At 28.5% G+C, this 23,918-nt stretch overlaps 1 protein-coding gene across 1 annotated transcript in view; it reads right to left on the bottom strand.

Moving 5' to 3' along the window:
* The window catches only part of LOC148300668 (uncharacterized), a 93,777-nt gene that overhangs the window by 32,643 nt on the left and 37,216 nt on the right, over positions 1 to 23,918 (bottom strand). Inside the window, exon 2 of the mRNA XM_088274449.1 lies at positions 3,582 to 3,698. Within this exon, the coding sequence (XP_088130575.1) occupies positions 3,582 to 3,684 (103 nt within the window). The 5' untranslated portion in view covers positions 3,685 to 3,698. The remainder of the gene's footprint in view (positions 1 to 3,581; positions 3,699 to 23,918) is intronic.

Raw genomic sequence — 23,918 nt, forward strand, 5'->3', positions numbered from 1 at the left:
CCTATGATGTCCCATACTTTCTTTAACAAAGGTTGTATTTTATCAAATTGTTTACATAAGAAACGCGTATTGTGTTTGACGTTTTCTGTTGTGTCGAATTGTACAAGTGTCTTAAAGAACACAAAACTATTTACAAACAATTTTTCTCTAAAATAGTTTAAATTCCAGTTTGCTATTAGAGGAAGGTTTTTTATTCAGTTTTAAAAATATTCATTTTTAAAAAATATCTGCTATCCTTTTTTTGTTTTATATTTTAACGCTCAGATTCCGCTTGTGGGAAAATTCGTTTCGAACTTTCAAACAAACTAACATGGATGTGAAAATGACACAGAAAAAATTCGCTGCAATTTTATGTGAGCTTTTCGCCGCTTTGAGGAAATACTTAACCAGGGATAGGAATCCATGCGGAAGTAAACGAGTGAACTATGTAGTATAGATAACTTCAGCTGTTCTTTGGACCTTTTATTTCGGATCACTTTGGCATATAGAATGCAAAGACTAACACGGATAAATATTACCACAAAGGGATTGCCGAATCAATAAGCAAAGATTCGCCATCCTTAAATTTAAAAAAAAAATAAAGACGATTTATTTTTTCAATCCCTATAGAAAATTTTCGTTATAGATAATTATTTTTAATTCATTGTTTATTAAAAGGGTGAATTTCTTATTAAAATTAAATAGCAGTAGGCACTTCATTATATTTAATGTAATTTCTGATACGAAATTAGTAAAGTGAATCAAAATAAAGACCCTCTAGCTGGCTTGTTTGCGTAACAATTTTACAGATTAAACCTCATTATTCTAAAAGCTTTATCCAGTTATTTCAACGATAGCCAGCCGGAACATGGAAACAAGTAATTCAGTTCATTTGCTGTAGAGGTAAAATTGTTTAATCCAATCAATTGAAACACGAATATATATTTTGTTTTAAATACACAATCAATTATTCGGATGATAAATATCTCTGACTTACAGAATGAAAAAGGTTAAACAGGTATAAATACATATAATATGGGAATTATTTTTTTAATTAATTCCCATATTAAAAGTATTTATACTTTGGCGCGGTATGGTGAACAAGTATATACATACAGTGATAACTTAAGCCAGCCGAATGTCAAGTCGTAAGCCCTAGAATCCTCAGACTTCTGTCTTCTCTTCTTAAAAAAATAGTAGATGCTTCGTTTTATTCGAGACATTTATAATATTTCCATCCGAGGAGTGAAAAATCCAGTTTATGAGTAATATATTTTTTTTGCATAATATTAAGTGTTTTTAATTATCATTTTTACTAAATTTGGGTAAAAGTTTTGTTTTTGCAATCAAATTAAGCTTTCCGTATTAAACCCTCATAAATTTAAATATTGTAAAAAAAGAGCTTAAAGAATATTTTAATCCTAGTCAGGATTTTTTTCGAGGTTGTTTGTACAGTCCGGTAGAGGTTCATGAAATTGAAATTCTTTCGGGATTAGTATTCACGAAATGATATTTTTAATCTCCTTCTACACTCAGCCGAAGTAGTTTGTTTAATAATTATTTGAAAGCAATTTCTCTCTCGTGGTGATTATAATTTCTCCTGATAAATTTGCTGTTGGCGTCGTCAGCGTGTTCGTTAATTCGGTTGATTAATTGCTTTCAGAGAAATTACTATTTAATATTCAATTCCTCACCAATTTATAATCATAGTGTATTCAGATAGTTTGTAAGGTCTGGAATATTAGTTATTTCATGAAAATCAATTGACTGTTATTCTAACTTATAATCAGTGGCGAGGCACATTATTAGTGCCTTTCCTACCAATATTTTCACAAAGAAAAAATAAATTAAGCACTACTGACTATCAACTTCCAATCGCAGTGTCGCGTACCCGGGACCTCCAGTACGGTAGCTTAACACGCTAACCATTACACTGCGGAGGCGGACAAAATTGCTCGAATAGTTGGTTGAATATATTAGGTCTGCGATTCTCAAACTTTTTTAGTGGCGGATTTTTTTTTAAACACTTGAACATCCTACGAAACACCAAAATAAGTTTAACTAGGTTTTATGTTCATTATTAAATTATAATCGTTAAATAAAAATCTAATAAAAATAGGTGCATGATACAATATTACTTCGACAACTCTATGTAGAACAACATAGAGTTTTGATAAAACTTTTTGATTGAGCCTCTCGAAGTGTGTTTGAGAACCAATGTATATAATTATTATTTTTATTCTAAGAGCTTCCTATTTTAATTTTTAGTATGAAAACAAGTTTTTATCGTTACTAAGAATTTAATAATCGATGTAATAATTTTTCATACAATCGTATTTAAATTTCTACTTGTGTACTTCAGGAAATCATGTACTTACAAATAATTTTAATTTATATGATTGCGCGATTAAAAGCTAAAGAAATTTAAATTTGACCAAAAATAAGCCACGTCTTGAAACAAAGTAATTAATATTTTTTTAAATGCTAAAACCCCTGACGGAATAACATAAATTAAATTAATAATTGAGCAAAAGATTTAGCAGTAATGAAGAGTGAAGAAATATACATTTCAAAGGGATCATTAATTATTTAAAAAAACAAAGCTTCCGAGAAAGATCTAAATAATTTGAAAGGAGCCTTTTTACGGCGTTACGCGGACTCAATAAATAATAAAATTATCTTGATTTATTTTTTTAAATTGAAATTAACAGTAAAATCTGAAAGAACACAATCTGTGTTTTAATGTCTTTGTGGAAAAACATACAAATATTTATTAAAACCTATTACAATACGCATTTCGGTGCACTCAACATTGCAGTACAGTGGTTGATAATGTTCTAAACACGCGTCATAAAATATTTGAAGTGGGTTTTAAAAAGTAGAAGTAAAATTTTCAACAAACATTGCTTTTCTACTAATTCTGACTAATTTCTACCCAATTTTATATTGTATTATTGTATAAATCAGTTTATAATAATATATGTATGTATGTATATCTGTTATAATTTTGGTTGTGTCATGTCCCCCCGCAAGTGAAATAATGCGGATTTCTGCTAAAAATATCATGAGTAGAATGGTGAAAGTTACGTGTATTTAGAGTAATCAAACTAACCTATGACGGATCGTTTGCCACGTAAATAACCAGACATCCATATTCTTCTTCACCTATGTTGAGATCTTCAAATATAATATATTTACACACACCTGATTTAGTACACTAAAATGTGTACATTATATATTTTAGCTAACTAACTATAATAATTAAACATCACGCCGCTTCTCAGTAAAGGTAGGTAGAGTGAACAGAAAGCCACACCAACCTTTCCTTCGCCTCTTCCACATTCGTGCATCTCCTCATACATACCCGCTGAAATAATCAGAATAACGAACTCATGAAAACACTTTATTTCAACACTTTCAATTGTTAGAAATACCTAATCATGCCAAGTTTTCCTCGGTCTTCGTCCGATCTTAATAGCACCACATTGACCTTATAAATTTGTTTTACTTTTCTATCTTCACTCATTCGATTCATATGTAAACCATCTCAACACACCTATATTTTATTCTAAAAATATCAGGTTATACTCGAAAAAACTAACCTTGGTCATTAGGAAGTTGCTGAATGGCAGCGGTCTTTACAAAGCTCTTGTGGGAATTCATCGTTCCCAGAATTAGCATCATCAGCACTACAAGGCGTGGCATGGCGACGGATGGATCTGAAATGGAAAATTACATTTTTTTTTATTAAAATAAACACTTGAATAAACCACTTTAATGAGTATTATTTATATTTCCGACTAGTTTCGAAAACGACAGATGTTTTCATCTTCTGGTACAAATTAAAACTAACGAACAAAAATATATTTAGGTGTATATATAGGTTAATAAATAAAGGAAGGGGGGTTAAGAAACAAGATTTTTTGTAAAAGGAAACATTGATAATAATAGTGACGTATTTTGAAACAGTATATTATTAATTAATGTTTTATTTGAATTTTTTTAATTACATACCTTATAGTATATGTTTTACGTAATTTTACACGAAACTGCTAGCGAATTGCATACTTTGAGAGATAAATTCCATACGGAAGGTACCGAGTGAACCAAATAAGTAGATAAGCATATCGCTCACTCCTTTCAAGAACGTCATAAATCGAAAATCATCAATTTTCAGTTGTGCATGTTTTTGGAATGCCCAGAAAATGTACTGTATCCCAACAAAGGAGGCATATTTTTAACTAAATATTTACCCGCTACAGGGCAGAAAGTGTTGGTTTTGCATTTTAAAGAAAAGGTACTGTTTAATTATTTTTTAAATATACTAAATATTTTTCAAATGGAGAAAGAACCTTCAGGTTTTACCTAAAAAGATCTGTTGCACAGTGAAAAGTTTATTAAGTGGCTTAATATTTATTTTAAATGTATTGTATTATATTTTTAAATTTGAAAAACGTTCTGCTGAAAAATCAAGTTTTTTTGATTTATGACCTTCTTGAAAGGAGTGAGCGATATGTATGTTTTTACTTCTGGATTTTTCCATCAATTTCCAGTATTTTTAAGGCGCTTATCAATCATCAGAATATTAGAGAATCGAAACGTAATGGTGGAACGAAATTTTATATAATAAAACAACAAATATTACGCTTTTGAACTTTTATTTTATATGACCATTTGTCGAGCTTTTTTGTTACCGACATCATCGTATTGAGATGTTGGTAACAATAATATTTGTATCGTATTGAGATGTTGGTAACAATAATATTTGGTCACAATAAAACAAAACGAAAGTGGAAAATGCTACAAAAAATTATGGAAATTTTCGTATTATACAATAAATTAGTATTTTTTTTCGTTGTTTAAAGAAATTTTATTTCTAGAAAGACTAATATCGGTATATATATTATATATATATATATATATATATATATATATATATATATATATATATATATATATATATATATATATATATATATATATATATATATATATATATATATATATATATATATATATATATATATATATATATATATATATATATATATATATATATATATATATATATATATATATATATATATATATATATATATATACATATATATATATAGAAATATATACATATATATACATATATATATATATATATATATATATATATATATATATATATATATATATATATATATATACATATATAATACCTACACTCATTTGTCAGTACCAAATTCAATATTTTTCAACGTCATGTTTTACTAACAAGAAAAGTTTTGACTTTGAAAAGAACTTTACATTTCAACTACACTTTTTTACATTTTATGTAAACAAACTTAAATTAAGTCTTAAATTGTTAAGTCATGAAGTAACTACTTCAAATTAAGATTAATTAAAAACCAATATTTGTGAATTCATCGTGAGTTTACGTAAATCCTTAACTCAATTATCAAACCTGGTCTTTGGGGATTGTGAAATAAAATTTATTCAATTTTCAATTTTAATTTTACTCGGTAAACACAACTGTTTCTTAAAATCTATTGTGTCACGTGTTTTGATACATTCAGCATCATTGTCAAACTTTGTGAAGGTAAATTTAATTTAAGAGTTGTACCCTTGGGACGTCTAGGGATGATGAGAGAGTAGGAGCTGTTTCTTATTTTTTATCAGTGAAAACACGGACAATAGAGAAAGCCTTCAGTCATTGTCTATTATAAATTAAATATAAATTGATTTCTATTGTTTCGAAGTATTTTAGTTAAATTACTAAAAAAAAGATTCCGTTAATATTCTCAATATTATTCATATTTAAAGCATTTACTTTGTGGTTAGTCATTTTTACTTATTCATTTTTTTACAAAAATGTTTATAAAATAAGTATATAACCAAAGTTTATGACCAAAACCATTAGTATATGACCAAAAATCGCATGTGTTAGACATTTTGTGTAGTTTTGTGTGTGTAAATGGTACTATGGTGGTGAAGGGTAGTATTGTTTGCATGCTGTGTTAGTGATTGTCCTGACGAAGAGACGGGTACGTCTCGAAACCGGTAGACGTAAAAATCTCGGTGAGTGGTTATATACTAATTTTATTAACATTTTTGTAAAAAAAGATTCCGTTAACATTAAATACAAATAATAAATATTTTAATTAAGGAAATTTGGTATTAAAGCAGCAACACCCAAAAAATTGTGATAAAAAGTCATTTCTTTTGTGCACTTAAAGTATAACTTACAACCAATTAATGCATTCATATTATTCAGTCCTCTTAGAAAAACATTCATATTTGTGTATTCATAGGTGTATTTTTGTGTATTCTACATAAAATTCATAGAGATATTTAAAAGTATTTTTTTTTTAAATTTACGTATTCTCTAGAGCAAATGACTATTTTTGCGTTGACATTTTATTTATAATAGAAAATATCTCTAGAATCTCAGTGGGAAAAGGATGGATACGAGCACATTTATGGACTCCATATGCCTGTAGCCATTCCCGTATTTACATAACATTTCCCTCGGGAATGGCCCTAATAAGGATCATCTACTTTCTTAAACCTTGCAGTAAATGTGAAAAAAACATTTTTACTTTTGAAAAGCATTGTTATTTTCTTAAGTCAATCCTATCTACGTATCAAAAGATGTTTTTTTATATATCAATTAATTCGGCAGTTATATTGTAGTAATATCTTTGCATTCTTAATTTTAATTTTACGCAGTAAATGCCACTATTACTATAAATGTATTATTACACGCATTTCGATGCATTCAGACTCATTATCAAACAACGCGTAGGACAGGCGCTGTAGCGTAGTTGGGTAGACAATCGACTAAACTGGCGTCGCGCGTTCGATTCATTGCAAATGAAATTCAAGAAAAATATATTAACAATTGGTCTGGATATTTGAGATGTATTTATCATTTTTATTTTGCCTATTTTTATTATCCTACCAGCAAATAAGCCTTTAAAATTGAGGTTACGCGGTTTCCTTTGAAGTAGATGAAAATGCATCAAAACACGTACCAGAATATATTTCATAAAAAATTATATAAAGCAAGTAAAGTTAAATAAATCTGTATTTAATCACTGAAAATCTTGTCCAATTATGTACGAATAAAATTCACACTATCATTTCACTAATTCCTGTATTCTCACTATTGGCAAAAGCTTAGTTTTAGTAGCACAAAGCTCGTTAATATGGCCGGGTTTAAGGTTCGCTGCCCCGATCATTAATGGGTCAAAGTATTAATACAAAAACGGTCATATCCTTTGCAATTAGTGAACCAAACGGTTTATTCAAACCAGGTTAATTTTAAGCCTAATTTGATATATTTCAATTCAATCGCTTCAATTAATTATTCATATCAAATAATTCCACTTGAATTTGATTTGACTATTCAGAAACACGCGCCGCTTTTTGTCTGATGAACTAACCGAATTATTAACTAATCCTTAACAAATGTTTTAAAATTTGCGATGCGTGATTTGTATATGTTACGTATATAATTTGTTGATTTGACTTTTTTTGTTAAATGCCACGATTTATTTTAATAAAAATATATACAAAATTTGTTTAAGTCCGATTGATATTTTCATCTTTAGATGTGAACACCTGTTTTTTTCGATACTATTAGCGTCCAAAAAAAACTTGAAACTGGTCTGAAATAACGCATCATGCTCAGAGATCCTTCTTCAACTCTTGCTAAATTAAAGTTTTCCTATTACAACTATAAATGGCTCTAGTGAACTCACATGTGCAGTGTCGTGTGAATAATGGTACATTAATGAATTCCAAAAGATTGAGAAGAGCAGCAGAATGGTGAATGGTGCACATGTATAGTGATCACTAATCTAGCCTATGTTATCGCCTGTGCTCTGTTAAGCAGGCTTAGATTTTGTGGAATACATTTTTTTCGCATTAAATAATTTTAATAATATATCAATATTATATAACCATTGTTTTAATCTTTGGTGTATCTCTAAAATTTCTCGATTTGGCAGGTGTACCTTAAATAGAAAAAATTTGCGGAGTAGGTACTTTCTTAAACTCAAGAATCTGTTTCACTTCGAGATCGCTAGATATTTGTTTCCAATATCCTCATGTCAGAGATCGATTGATACCAGAACCAATTTATTCTATCTTGGTTACACGATAAAAGAATTTAGAAAGGGATTAATAGATTTTCCTCCCTGAATTCAAGTTTATCGAAAAGCCCTTATAGTGTACCGAATTCTATGTAAAACCTCTATCGATCTGTCTCTCTCCGACTTGAGACACGTGTCAAGGATGAGAGCAATAAAACACAAAATAAACACATTTCTCTTCAATCCCGCCAACGAAGATCAACGAATGTAACGAAATAAAGCTAGAGTTAAGCAGAGAACCCAAATCGAATATTGTACTTGTAATGAGCCAAGTCAAGTCAAATCTCTGGCAGAACCTCAGGAAAATCCATATAACTTACTTAAAAATATTAATATGAGATTGCAAATGTAATACCATGCTTCAAATAATGTTTAAAACGACTCAAAGCAACACCAAACTGATTTTAACAAAGGAATTCATATTATTTTTATATCTCATCAAAGATGAAGAAGAATATGGAAGTCTGCGCATTTACGGGGCTGACGTAAATTTCTTTATCTTTGATGAGATGTCAAAAAATAATATGAAAATAACTTCTATAATTGGAGATAATACAGATTTTGTGAACAAGTATTTGGACACACTCAAAATGTTGTAAAGGAATTCATTTATATAACATTAATATAACATATACTACACGAAGATATAACAAAATACATGTGGAGTCAATAAACATAAGTAAGTCTGCCTCTGTAGTGTATGGTTTGCGTGTTTAGGTACCGTGATGGAGGTCCCGGGTTCGATTCCCAGGGGGGGTTGAAAATAAATATTAGTGATTTCACACTCTAATATTTATTTAATAATACTCTAGACTGGTTTCTGAAGCGCAGGAGTGATCACCTTGCCTTTATGTAAGTAACGATCAAGATAACACTGCGTCAATATGATTCAGTTCCCTATGCACCATTGGGTGCGGATAAAGGTTAGAAGAAGAAGAAGAAGACATAAGTAAGGTTCTTACAATATATTGTCTATATCCAAACACACCAGCGGCCTGATATACATATATAAAATAAAACTCAGTCAGGGATCCAAAATAAATTAGCTGAAAAAATATTTTTGAAAGTTTAAATTGCCACCCTTGTAAAAAAAAATATGCTGAAAATTTCTAATACAGAATACGTGAGGTCACACTCCAAAACGCCAGGTTTTCTTTTGCTATATGTATGTACGAGTAGGTATATCTTTCAAAAAGTCAAGATACATTTAAATAAAAAATGAATACTTAAAAAATGAAATAAAAGAAGAATGAAAGTAGACTGAATGCAGTAGAAATACGATATCTCGACGAATGTGCGGCAAAACAACGTGTGATAGATGCTCAAATGGTGATATAAGAAAATAATGCAAGGCTGAGATCAGCATTATAACAACACCATAAAAAAAACTCTCCGCTAACCCCTGCGGTGGTGGTGTGATGATTAGTTAGTTAAAATATAGTTAAACCAATTTCTCGCCGGATTATAGTCACAATAAGAAACGTACATTGAATAAATTTCCTATTAAGTTCATTGAATAGTTTAATATGAATTAAAACGCCTATCTTAGAGTATATCTTAGGGTGATAAATGGATATCCTTTTTCTCTATACAAATCCTCTCTGGCTAAGTGAAAAGATACGTCCACAAGTAGAGTCAGAACATTCTAGATGGAAAGAAGTAATGGAGAGATGCCCCAGTAAATGGCCAATGAAGATTGTTAATGCTTTCTTTAACAAGCTACCCGACCATTTATTACGCCATATTACAGAAGCAATGACGAACTTGTTTATGTAAACATTTTATGGACCATTATCCCCTTTACCGAATTTATTTCGAGGTCGTCAAATATCTGTATGAGATTTACATTTATTTTTTTAATAATTAAACACTTGTAATAAACCACTTAATGAGTTTTATGTTTTTTATACACGACTAGTTTCTAAAACTTACAGATGTTTTTATCTACAGGTAAAAAATTAAGCTAACGAACAAAAAATATTTAGGGGTATATATATATATATATATATATATATATATATATATATATATATATATATATATATATATATATATATATATATATATATATATATATATATATATATATATATATATATATATATATATATATATATATATATATGTATATATATATATAGTATATATATATATATATATATATATATATATATATATATATATATATATATATATATATATATATATATATATATATATATATATATATATATATATATATATATATATATATATATATATATATATATATATATATATATATATATATATATATATATATATATATATATATATATATATATATATGTATATATATATATATATATATATTTATATAAATTTATATGTACATATATATATATATATATATATATATATATATATATATATATATATATATATATATATTTATATAAATTTATATGTACATATATATATATATATATATATATATATATATATATATATATATATATATATATATATATATATATATATATATATATATATATATATATATATATATATATATTTATATATATTTATATATATTTATATAAATATATATATATATATATATATATATATATATATATATATATATATATATATATATGTATATATATATATATATATATATATATATATATATATATATACATATATATATATATATATATATATATATATATATATATATATATATATATATATATATATATATAGAGGTTGATAGGGTAATATATATAGGGAAGGGGGGGATGGTTAAGGAACAGGAATTTGCAAATCACATCATGGAAACTAACCACTCATTTGACTTAAAATCAAACACTTAAATTATTACACTCAGTAACAAAAAAGGTCAAGGCATGAATAATTTAGAAAATTTAAAAGTATACATCAAAATTTAAATTCAGATAAAACATTAATTAATAATATACTGTTTCAAAATACGTCACCATTTTTATCTATGTTTCTTTTTACAAAAAATCTTGTTCCTATATAGGAATATATATACCCCTAAATACTATCGGTATATATATACCCCTAAATAATTTTTGCTCGTTAGTTTTAATTTTCAACTGTAGATAAAAACATCTGTAAGTTTTCGAAACTTGTTGTGTATAATAAAAACAAAACTCATTAAGTGGTTTATTAGAAGTGTTTAATTTTTTTTTAATAATCAAGATGTCATTCCATAAAGTTAATGCCGAATCATTAAATAATAAAGATTCACGTTTTGTTATTGGTCGTATATTTATTTAAAAAAGACTAATATTCTCCTTTTGGGGCGAACGTGTGATTTGCGACTCTAAAAACAGATAGCTGTTAATAGTTAATAGACTAACTTTTGTACATAGCTTCCCAAATTGATGTGTCACTTCTGACACGTGTCACCCATACAACAAAATTTCATATACGATAAAATAGACCAAAGAACCAAGAAAAGTTGATCATAATTTCCCAATTATATATGTACATTAGATTTAAGTATTACTGCTTACTGTAAAAGCTTAAGTCACATGATTTTATTGAAGTATACATACCAAAAATACTTACAAATATTATCAAATAATATTTTGTATTGCGTCGAACTCGTCAAACCAAATAAACTTTTTTTTTCAAATCAGAATTGTAAAAAAAAAAAGGTATTTCAAAAAGTATTGAATAGTCCACGAATCAGCTTAAATATTCCATCATTTGGAAAATTGGCCTCCAACGATCGTGACCACCGTAAAATAGGGATAAACGCCAACAAAATAGTAAATTTGCTTTTGGTCATAAATGTAAATGGTAAAGAAAAAGTAAAAAACATATAAGAATTTTAAAAATATATCAAGATTTCTTATATATCTTCCGTTTCGTTATTTAACATTTTTAGCCTATTATAGTCGATTATGATACATAGGGCAACGAATCTGATCGGCGTGGTGTAAACTTGATGATCAACTCCATAAACGCAAAGTGATCAGTGCTGGCCTCTGGATAATAGTCTAAAGCTGCGGATAATATTTAAAAGCAATTACTTCTTAAATAAGATTAAATAGATTTGATTTCTTAAATAGATTTGACGCATATCGGTTAAATAACCGATGTGCGTCAAATCTTACATCTACAAGTATATTATAAACGAATCGCAAGTTGTTATTTTTCTTGTCGCGTGCGTCATTCGTATTGTGGGTTGAAGGATTTTACCTTTTAAGGGTGGAGACTAAGGGAATATAAACAACTTCAAAAGATCTTTTGATCTATGGAAAAATTGCGCAACGGGTGTAGAAATAAGAAGCCTTTAACTGCAAAATAAAAAGGTGTTTTCAATTTAACACGAAAATTCCCTGGAATTTATGAATTGATTCCGTTCGTCAATGAAAAAAGCCTGTGCTGAAACTCGGTATTCGTGTTATATAAATATTTTGAATATCTGCCTGCTGAAATAAAGAAAATATAGGTACAAGAAAATAATATTATTTAACCTGTTCCTGCTGATGAAAAATCCTGTCAATGTGTGACGAATTCATCAATTTCAACAACAAATTCATGCATGTAACAATTTAAATAAATGGATTTCGAAACTTGGCAAGATAATTGGGTATGTATGAGACGGTAAGTTAGGATTTTAAGAATATTTTGACGATATATATGTATATATATATATATATATATATATATATATATATATATATATATATATATATATATATATATATATATATATATATATATATATATATGTATATATATAAATATATATATATATATATATATATATATATATATATATATATATATATATATATATATATATATATATATAATATATATATATATATATATATATATATATATATATATATATATATATATATATATATATATATATATATATATATATATATATATATATATATATATATATATATATATATATATATATATATATATATATATATATATATATATGTTTATATATTTATATCTTCTTCATCTTCTTGCTCAATGCTGAGCGTCGTGGTCTTCTGGAATGTCAGGCACTTGGTGCACAAGTCCTCTCCATTCTTCCCGGTCCTGGGCCAACTTGATGGCAGCGTTTAGCGAGGATCCGGTTAATTCCTTTATTTGGTCTGTCCATCTTGTTGGAGACCGTCCTCTTGCCCGCTTGCCTTCAACTGTACCTGTTACTACCAGTTTTTCAAGACTCTTCTCGTTCTTTCTGGCGATATGCCCAAAGTAGGACAGAATCCTTTTCCTGCAAGTCGTGGAGAGTCTTTCTGTCACTGACAGTTCGCGGAGAATGGAGACGTTTGTGCGTCTTGCAGTCCAAGGAATGCGCAGCATCCTCCAGCATCATATTTATATATATAAATATATATATATATATATATATATATATATATATATATATATATATATATATATATATATATATATATATATATATATATATATATATATATATATATATATATATATATATTTATATATATATATATATATATATATATATATATATATATATATATATAAATATATATATATATATATAAATATATATATATATATATATATATATATATATATATATATATATATATATATATATATATATATATATATATATATATATATATACAAACTCGCGAAATGGTTTATAGGAGTCCACTCTCTACGTAAAGTGAAATTACTATTATCATATTACCAAAAAGTCGCTTATGGAATCATAACTCTCTTGATTGATTAAGTTTAGTACATGTTCTTAAGTCGGCTTTTTTAGGACTTAATAAGATTTCTGAATAAGAGTCTAATCTCGTAAACTTCCGGTAACTCGATTAAGCTCTTACGAACTTTCGAAAACATTAATGCTTAACATATTACAATACTTAAGTACAGGTAGAAGATTTCTTCTTCCGATTAACAAGAGCCGTTTCTCAAGGATATAAGTTTCAACAAAGTAAATACGATGCAGTAGTATCCATTAGCTAAGAAAGGAGAGCTTTCACAGAAACATCAAGAGATGAAAAAGCTTTAGTAGCTTTAGTAGCTCCAAAGCCAACAATTTTCATTCGGAACAGAGCGCCGCACAACGGCAGCAGACACTTCAGTGTTTATTTTCAGTTTGTCATTAGTAACTTTAACCCTTTACATAATTGTGCTGGAACTACGAAGCAGAAAACTTAACTGAAAAATTACAAATTCCTCCATGTAAGCACACAAAGGATAGCGTGAGCTTTTTAGACACTAAAGGTGTCAAGAAATAATTAAATTGTGTGTTTAGCTGTTTTATGAACTACGTAAGGGATAAAATTTATTATTATTATTCTAATTTATTGTCAGAAAAATAATATATGAACATGGTTTTTAACACCAGCCTTGTTGTGTTTTTAGCATGGTATTTTGTCTAGCTTTCTACTACGCGTATGATGTCGGTAACGATGAAATCCGGTCACTGGTTAAAAAATTAAAATGGGAAAAACCATACAATTATTGTTTTATTAAAAAATATAAGTAACCTTTCGCAATAATATTTATTTTGATATTACCTGAAGTGCAAGACTGATCACTTTACCTTCATGTAAGTAACGATGCACCATTAGATGCATCATTTTTTCAATTAAACACTTGAATAAACCACTTAATGAGTTTTATTTAAATATACGACTAGTTTCGAAAACTTACAGATGTTTTCATTTCCGGTAAAAAATTAAAACTAACGAACAAAAAACAATTATTCCCCTAAATATTTTTTGTTCGTTTGTTTTAATTTTTACCAGAAGATGAAAACATCTATAAGTTTTCGAAACTAGTCGTATATATAAATAAAACTCATTAACTGGTATATTCAAGTGTTTAATTTTTATAAAATAATCAACATGTCAATCCACAAAGTTAATGCTAAATCTATAAATAATAAATATAATAAAACCCTTATCCGCACCCAAATGGTGCATAGGGCACTGCGTCATATAAACGCAGTGTTATCTCAATCGTTTACACATGAAGGAAAGGTGATCAGCCCTCCGCTTCAGGTACCAGTCCAGGGTAATATTGAATAAATATGACAGTGAAAAATCACTTAAATTTATTTTACCCCCCTTGGGAATTGAACCCGGGACCTCCGGAACGGTAGCCAAGCGTGCTGACCATTACACTATGGAGGCGAACAAAATCTATAAATAATATTAGATGCATCGTTACTTACATTAAATAGGAAAAAAAGTTTTTTAAATAGAATAATGGTTCATGTTTATTATTTTATCGTGTATGGTGTATGCATATAACATTTTTTGTAGTTATTATTAATAAAAAAAAACATGAAACGTTCGGATACTCCGAAGTAATATTTAATGATTTAAAAAATAACAACAACTTCTAAAAAATATTGTTTAACATTTCTTTATATTTACCCCTATAAAACAACGTTCATCACATTATATAAAATCGGTTTTCTATTTTGAAAACGTCATTTTCAAGCTTTATTTACCATTTAACGTACCCTGTATACTTATGTGTACAATGTACACACCCTCGGTAAAAGGTTTTTATTTTAAGCTTCACTTAAAACGCCGCGTAAAAATGATGTAGATTTTCATATTCATAAAGAAACGTGTGAGGGTTCGTTTTATGCCAGCGTTGTCAATTTTTTTATGATGCTCTAAAAATATACACGAGTTTGCTCATTGTATATTAAAAAAAATGTTGTTTAAAAACCTTACTTTTTAAAAAGCAAAAGTAAGTATCTTTAAAATAAATAATGGTGCAGACATTCCCCTACACCGTCGCTACAAGTTTTCTTATTATTTATAATTAACTTTAATTATATTCGAAAACGGAATTTGGTCATAAATTGATTCGACAGTTATTTTGTGGTTAATATCTTTGCGTTTTTAATTTAAATTTTACTTGTAACGACAACTTTTTTCTTAAAATTTGTTGTGTCACGTGTTTTGATGCATTGCCTATTCTTATCAAGCAGCTTATGTGAAGCTAAGTCTAAATTTTATTGTACCCTTGAGACGTTGAAGGATGAAGAGAGGGTAGAAGCAGTTTGATAATGATGAGAAATGCATGAAAACACGACATCCTTACACCCCAAGGGCACAACTCTAAAACTTACCTAATTTTTAGAAAGTTAGTGTGATAATGATGCTAAATGTATGAAAACACGTGTCACAATAGAATTTAAGATATGGTGGTAATTATCAACTAAATTAAAATTGAAAATGAATAGTTAATATTTAAATTAAATTGGCATTAAAATATATTTACGTATAATTGACCTTCAATAGTGTTCAAATTATTCATCGGAATAAATTCTCGCGATTAAGGCCCAGTTTTCGATAAATTGCGCCATAATTTTTTTTAAACTCAGGTTTGACGTAATTGATTTTTTTAAAAGGAAAAACCGTTTTTGTTTTGAAAAAAAATACTTTTGTTTCGAAATAAATATATGGTTTTGAAAAGAAAAGAGTAATTGAAAAGTCAAGAGATACATAAATTTAAAAATATTTTTTAATAGGTATTCTAAAAAAACAAAATAAAAAATCCAATATACAAATATATATTTTTCAAATATGTCGGGCGCGGAGTGACGATTGGTTCTCAGTGTAAATAATTGTATTAATGCGAGTAAGGCCTTAACATCCCTCAATTTTCATTTTAGATCCGATAATATTTTGGTTCAATAGTCAAATGTCATATTAGTAATAGCAGCCCCAAAGGCAAATTAATTATGGCCGTAAGACTGTTCCTACGTGTTTGTTCGGCCGATACAGAAGGTTTATCACCTCGAGCGGGTTTCAATAAACCACCGCCATTAACCCAAGTACTTGCATCAACACTTCCAGGAGTTATTCAGATGGCGGACTTAATCATTAAATTATTTACGCTTGCGGTTAGCTTTACACTTCAACAAATTCAAGTTCAACTTTAAAATGACTAAATTTATGGTCAAAACAAAAATTAAGATACTTTTTGAGTGTATCCAAATACTTGTTCACAAAATCTGGATTATCTCCCATTACAGGAGTTAATTTCATATTATTTTTTGACATCTCATCAAAGATAATAAAAGAGTTTCTGCTCAATAAAAAGTTTATTTTCATCTCACCAATAGGTGTCTCTAGTGAATTTCTAGTGATTCAAGAATAAAGTTTCAAAATTGGTTCATATATATAGAACTTCCAAGAATTTGAGTAGTGTAGTTGTCAATAATAGGTAGAATTGGTGAATGTTACACGTGTGTAAAGTGATCACTTAAACCAACCTATGGCGGTCGTCAGCCCCATAAATGCCCAGACTTCCATATTCTTCTTCATCTTTGGTGAGATGTCAAAAAATAATATAAAAATTAAGATATTCATTTTATTTCAAAACAGACGACGATTCGTTTTTTAACAATCCATTTTTTTTCGCAAAGGGGCTATGGAAATCTGAATTTCCCAGTGCTTATAATCTGTCATTAGCTGGTATATACGATAACTTTTTACACTGTGCAACGTTTGAATGGGTGAAGAAGGAATAGTAAAACAAATTTATGAGGCGAATGTGATTGGTAATAGAATTAGAGTAATACCGAAGAAAAGTTGACATAATCAAGTATTTCAAGTACTTGAAAGTGGTCACATCAGGAGTCGGAATAATTGGTGGGTTTGTATAAAGAGATGCATGAATATGAAAGAGGTGGAGATTTTTTACAAAGGCAGATTGGTGTGGCATTCAATTCTCTCTGATTACCCTGCGGGAAAGCGCGTGATAGTTAGTTAGTTAGTTTAGTTTTATTAAATGTTCACCACATTTGTAGTTCACAAAATCAATGTTATATATAACCTACTAAGTATGTATTGTTATATTTTCTACCTATAATATGTTTCAAACTATAATTAATATTTTGTGTTTTGAAATTGGCTTTGGCCGTAAATAAATAAATGAATAAACAAATTGTTCCGGGGTGAAATCTAGTATTTGTATACAACGATTGAAACATACGAAGCATTGTGAATAGATTAATTTTATCCAATACGACAGCAGACTGGCTAAGAACAATAAATAATAACCCAGAAACCAGAAATGTCAGAACCCGGGAAGCATAACCACGGTTCCTACCATATTATGACCACAAGCCCCATATTGACAAACCGAATAACGGGATAAGGGTTATCCTAACAGTATGATGTACTTTCTATTATACTTTCATTTTATATTAATAAAGATTATTTATTTGAAGAACTGTGAATTGCTTTAGTAACATCTCAAATATTTGACGTATTACTCAATTGTAGGTGCTTTGCAAAAAAAGACTAAAACAATTAAACATTCTCCTTATCTTATTTTTGACATCTCAACATAGATGAAGTAAGTCTGGACCATATCCTTTTTTTCTATGTTGCTATGTCAAAATTAATGTAAAAAATAACTCCTAATTGGAGATAATCCAGATTTGTGAACGAGTATTTGAACATACTCAAAATGTTGTAAATTCTCCTTTTCATTCATCGTTCACTTTGTGTAATAACACTTAAAAAATACTCCATGCCTAACAGTTTTGGAAAAATAATTCCATTGTTAAGTCAAATTTAGACTATTTATTGATTTGGCGTTTGATTTGTAGAACTCCATTTTAATTTATGAATTATTTTTTTAATCAAACACAGATTTTTTGAGTCTACTAAGTAATCAAAATCTGTGTTTCGTTTAAAAATTAACTCACAAATTTAGACTACATTACAAGTCGAAATTTGACCAGATGATGAAATGATCAATTCGAAACCGGTAGTCATGAAGTAGTGTTTTTTTAAGTGGTATTACTGATAGTGCACGATGAATGAAAAGGAGAGTGTTTTATAACCATGCTGCAAAATGAGTGCTTTAAATGCATAAAATATCAAAAAATTGACGTTTTATTAGCGATTCATCACCATGAAACGAATATGTTTTATAAGAGATTAATGATTATCTCAAACTTGTATTTTTTCCTTATTGCATTATGAATAAGATTAAGAAAGGTGGGTTGAGTGTTTTGAACATGTGGAACAAATGAGTGAGAAAAGAATAGAAAAACAAATTTGTGGGGCGAATGCAGTTAGAAATAAGAAGAAAGGAAAACCGAGGAAAACTCCGATATATCAAAAGAATTTCAAATACTTGAAACTGGTCAGGTCAGAAGTCGGAACAATCGGCGTGTATGTATGAGGAAATGCAGTAATTTGGAAAAGGCGAAGATTGTTTGCAAAAAAACGGAGTAGTGTGGCATTCTATTCTCTTTGTCCACCCCTGCGGTAAGCGGTGTGATGGTTAGTTAGTGAGCAAAATAAATTATAAAATTTATATTTGAAGCACTAACTTTATGATTTCCATTTTATAATAAAAATGTAACTTTGTTTTAAAATCACTATTAATTTCTTTAAAGCAAAGTTACATTTTGATTATAAGATGAATTATGTTATTCAAATATATTAGGTTAAGGTTGGTCCTGTTAAATATGTTCAAAATCTTCAATCAAAAGCAAACATATGTTAGGCGAATGCTCAAAGGACGCTTAGAGTTTATTGAATATATTTCTGTGGCTCGAATATAACACCTGTGTGTATAAGGATCCGATAAATGGGGGGTTTAAAGAAGACTTATTTGAACAAATAAACTGTCAGCGGGGCTAAAAATATACGAATCGGAGCATCGATTTTACTTTTGGTCTTTCCAGCATATCGCTTTGGGAGGCGCCAGTGCAAGGGAGGCTGGGGAGAATCGGGAGAATAGAGGCACCCACGCACTCTCTGATCCGCTACAGGGAGATCGTTAGGAAGGCTTCATAATATTACCACCAAAAAAAAACATATTTTCTATACGTGATTTCATTCATTTTTAAATTCAACTCTTAAATTTATTTTATACCAGACTGAACAAGCAATACAGTATGTTTATTTATAATTAAAATTTTATTTTATGTATTAAATGTTAAATCTAACACTGATTTTTTGAGTCTACTAAATTTTATTATATTGTTTAACAATCATTAAAACACATTTTGTGACAATTGTTTCGCCTAGTTAATGGCATTTTCAAACGAATGTGAAGATTAAATTTATTTTTATGCGTTTTTTATCAATAATACGCAACTTGGTAGACTCAAAAAATCAGTGTTTTATTTAACATTGAATACACAAATTAAAATGAAGTTCTACAAATTAAACGCCAATTCTAAAAATTAATTTTATTAACTTTATAAATTAAAACTACTTTGTTTTTAACCACATTTTATAGGTATTTTTCTCTATCCGGTTTTGACAAGACCCTTGTCATCATCAAGGTTAAACATGTACTAAATCTAAAACATTTAAACATTCATAGTTAGGTGAGTTTTGGGGTTTAAGGAATGGGTCATTTAGTTTGGTTTGGAGTAAGAGGGGATGACAAGATGATGGCTTGGTTCTTGTCGAAACTGGTTGGAGAAAAGTACCAATAAAAAGTGGTTAAAACAAGGAAGTTTTATTTTATAAAGTTTGTGCCACAAAGTATCTGCGAAAAACATTTTAAAAAAAATATATTTTATTTGATAAATAAATACTACTGTTATTCAAAAAATATATTTTGACACGTGTTTCGATAAATTCAGAATCATTTTTAAACAATAGCTTCTACCCCCTCTATCCTTCAACGTCCCAAGGGACAACTCTAAAATTTCGACTAAGCTTCACATAAGCTGTTTGATAATGATGCGGAATTCATCAAAACACGAGTCATAATACATTTTAAGAAATAATGGTATTTGCAAAGTAAAATTTGGATATCACAAAATTACTGCCGAATCAATAAATGAAATTATTGACGTTCGTTTACTTTGGTATTATTACATTTGATTATTAAAAATTAAAATATACTACAAATCTGTCAACAAGAGCAAAGCAACTTTTTGTGAGAAAGGAATATAAAAGTCTTTTTATGAACAGAGCTTACGACCCATCATCAGCTGACTTAAATGATTACTTTTTTGCACTTGTGTAACGTTCACTATTCAGGAAATGATTGAAAATCCACATGCTTGTTAGAGAGACATATAGTCTATAGAAAGCATTAAAAAGTTACAGCATCTGTATTGCGACATCTTTGTCATAAAAAGATTCTAATATATCTGTATGATTATTGGAACAAACTCAAATTCAACTAACAAAATTCAGTATTCTTCTTGCTTGTTTCACTTACGTTTAAACATTCAATTATTTTGTTGCTCCTTTTTTTATATTTTTTGCTTAATATTTTTACTCTTTTTCCTTTTTTCCATCTATTTTCTAGATTAAACCTAAAACAATTAACGTTATACCATAAATGTACATTTTCGAATGATTACTATACGTATAATATGCAAATGGTCGATAAATATTAATACAACTTTCACTGTTGCCGATTTTCAATCTAATTTTCGTTCATAATTAACTTTTATTATTTTAATAACTTTTGAAAAGTCTGTTCGTTTGATAACGTATAAGAATTGTAATTTATGATTCTCACGGTACATTAAAATTGCTAAATACAGCGATTATGTAGCTATGAGCAACTCCGATTTCTATAGAATTTGCAATTAAAGTTATAATTTCACCAAAAGTGTTTTGTGCGCTGTATGTAAATATTAGGAACCCAATGAACGTTTGTGAATTTACTAAAACGGTGAAATTTATCTCGGTGAAAATTTGTCAAAGCATTATTTGGATTACAGCAGATACAGATGGTATACACGGATAGCTTTGTAATCAGTATCGAATCAATTTCCGGATTAAATATTTATCTTTTGATTTACTGCTGTTTAATTAATTTAACCAAATATTCGCTTAAATTAAGAGTTAGTTAACATCAAAAGTTTAAATGGGATTATATTGTCTAATATTTATTTTGTAATAATTTATGCCAATAAATATGTAAGTGTTCTAAAAGTTTGTTCAAAATCTAAAATCTCCTTATGTTATTCACCGATGAAATTTTGACATAGCATTCTATTCAAATACCCACATATTTTAATGCTAACCCGTAACAGGTAGAAACATGTTTTTTCTATCAATAAATTAAAAACATGTTTAATAAATGGCAGTGCCATCTGTTTAAGGTGCCTAGAATACACGTAATACTAATCATTGCTCATGCTCATCGGGCTTCTGGAGAGCTGATATTATATATCCACATGCATTATGTAATTTAACATAGTAGAAATGGGCGATATTTTTTTTTATTTAACCGCACTGATCAACCCGTGGCTGGTTATAGCTAGTTTCTTATAAAATTCTTCAAAATTTACTCGAACATTTATTAATAAATCGTATTCATAAATTCGATGTATTTTATCCTATCGTAAGAACTCCCACTTCTAATAATACTCGGGAGATATTTATATGATATTAATAAAATAAAATCCCAGCTTAGAAATCGAATGTTATCATTTCTGAGTACGAATTTAATATTCATGATATGTACAATTTTTTTCATAGTGAATAACGTATTAGTATCTTGGTATTGTTTTTAAAATCGCCTTTCTTCGTGGTATTATGAGACAAAGTATGAACCTATGTTAAGAGTACGGATTGAACTGCGATCAGCGAAAATATGAATACATTTAATTTTTTTAACAAGAAAAATCCCGGAAATTTTATTGATTTTATTGATTTCAGAAGTAATAATTGTATTTTTCAAACATTTCAATTCAATATATTGTTTTCAGGCAAATCTAAGCGGCTTGCACTCATATTAAAGTGCATAAATAGGGTTTAGCTAAATAAAAATTTGATATCAATAGATAAAAAAAAACAATTTTATGAATTGAAATATTGAGCTAAAGTGGATTGCAGTGCTTTCAAAATAATACTGAAAATTGCAATATTTAAAAATATTTTGACATGATTTGAATGATACTAAAAATACCCATTTTTCAAACAGGCTAGATATATTTTTTAAAATTTTACTTGGCAAATACCACTACTTTTTAAAATCTCTTGTGACACGTGTTTCGATGCATTCTGCATCATTTTCAAACACCGTGAAAATGATGCGGAATGCATCTAATCACGTGTCTCAATAGATTATAAGAAATAGTGGTATTTACCAAGGAAAACTTAAATTAAAAATGGATAGATTTTACCACAAAGTGACTGCCGAATCAATTCATGAAATTAGACCTTTTTCAGAACGGTTGACCATTGACTTGATTTTATTAAGAAAATTGCTTCATTTTGTTAGTAACTCTTTTTACTTGCGTCCTGTGCGATGTCTTCTGCGTTGTCTTCCCAGAACTAAACGAATATCTCATTTCGCCCACGCGCCCCAGTACCAGCGAGCATCAGTCTCTGTGGAATTAGCACCCCACCCCACACTTAATCTATATTATATGGGATTAAGCACTATATAAGCACTTATGTAGTATCTGTGCTGTCACCCAAAGCCCCGTCCTACTTATTTACCGGTCAAAAGGTCCTGTAACCTGAAAAGACTACTTACTGCTCGTGACAGATCATTTATTTTTCACCGAAAACATACTCGGATACCGGACTGTTATGAAGTAACATCATAATCCTCTAGTAAGCGGCTTATGTCATTTTTATACAGAGCCTTTAACCTTTGTTAGCTTGATGACGCAATGGGTAGTTTATCGTCATTATTATTAACGGATGGTTAATGACGTTTAACAAAGTTTAGATTAAAATGCAATTTTGTCGTTATGGGAATTTCATAAGGTTGTTTTTTTTTTCTCAAATAGAAAAATAGTTAGTACTGGAAAAAGCCTATTTTTGTTGATTG

The sequence above is a fragment of the Brachycentrus maculatus genome, unplaced genomic scaffold (assembly GCF_059751285.1).
Source record: "Brachycentrus maculatus isolate JH-2025_06_01 unplaced genomic scaffold, ASM5975128v1 h1tg000674l, whole genome shotgun sequence".
NCBI classification, from domain to species: Eukaryota; Metazoa; Arthropoda; class Insecta; order Trichoptera; family Brachycentridae; genus Brachycentrus; species Brachycentrus maculatus.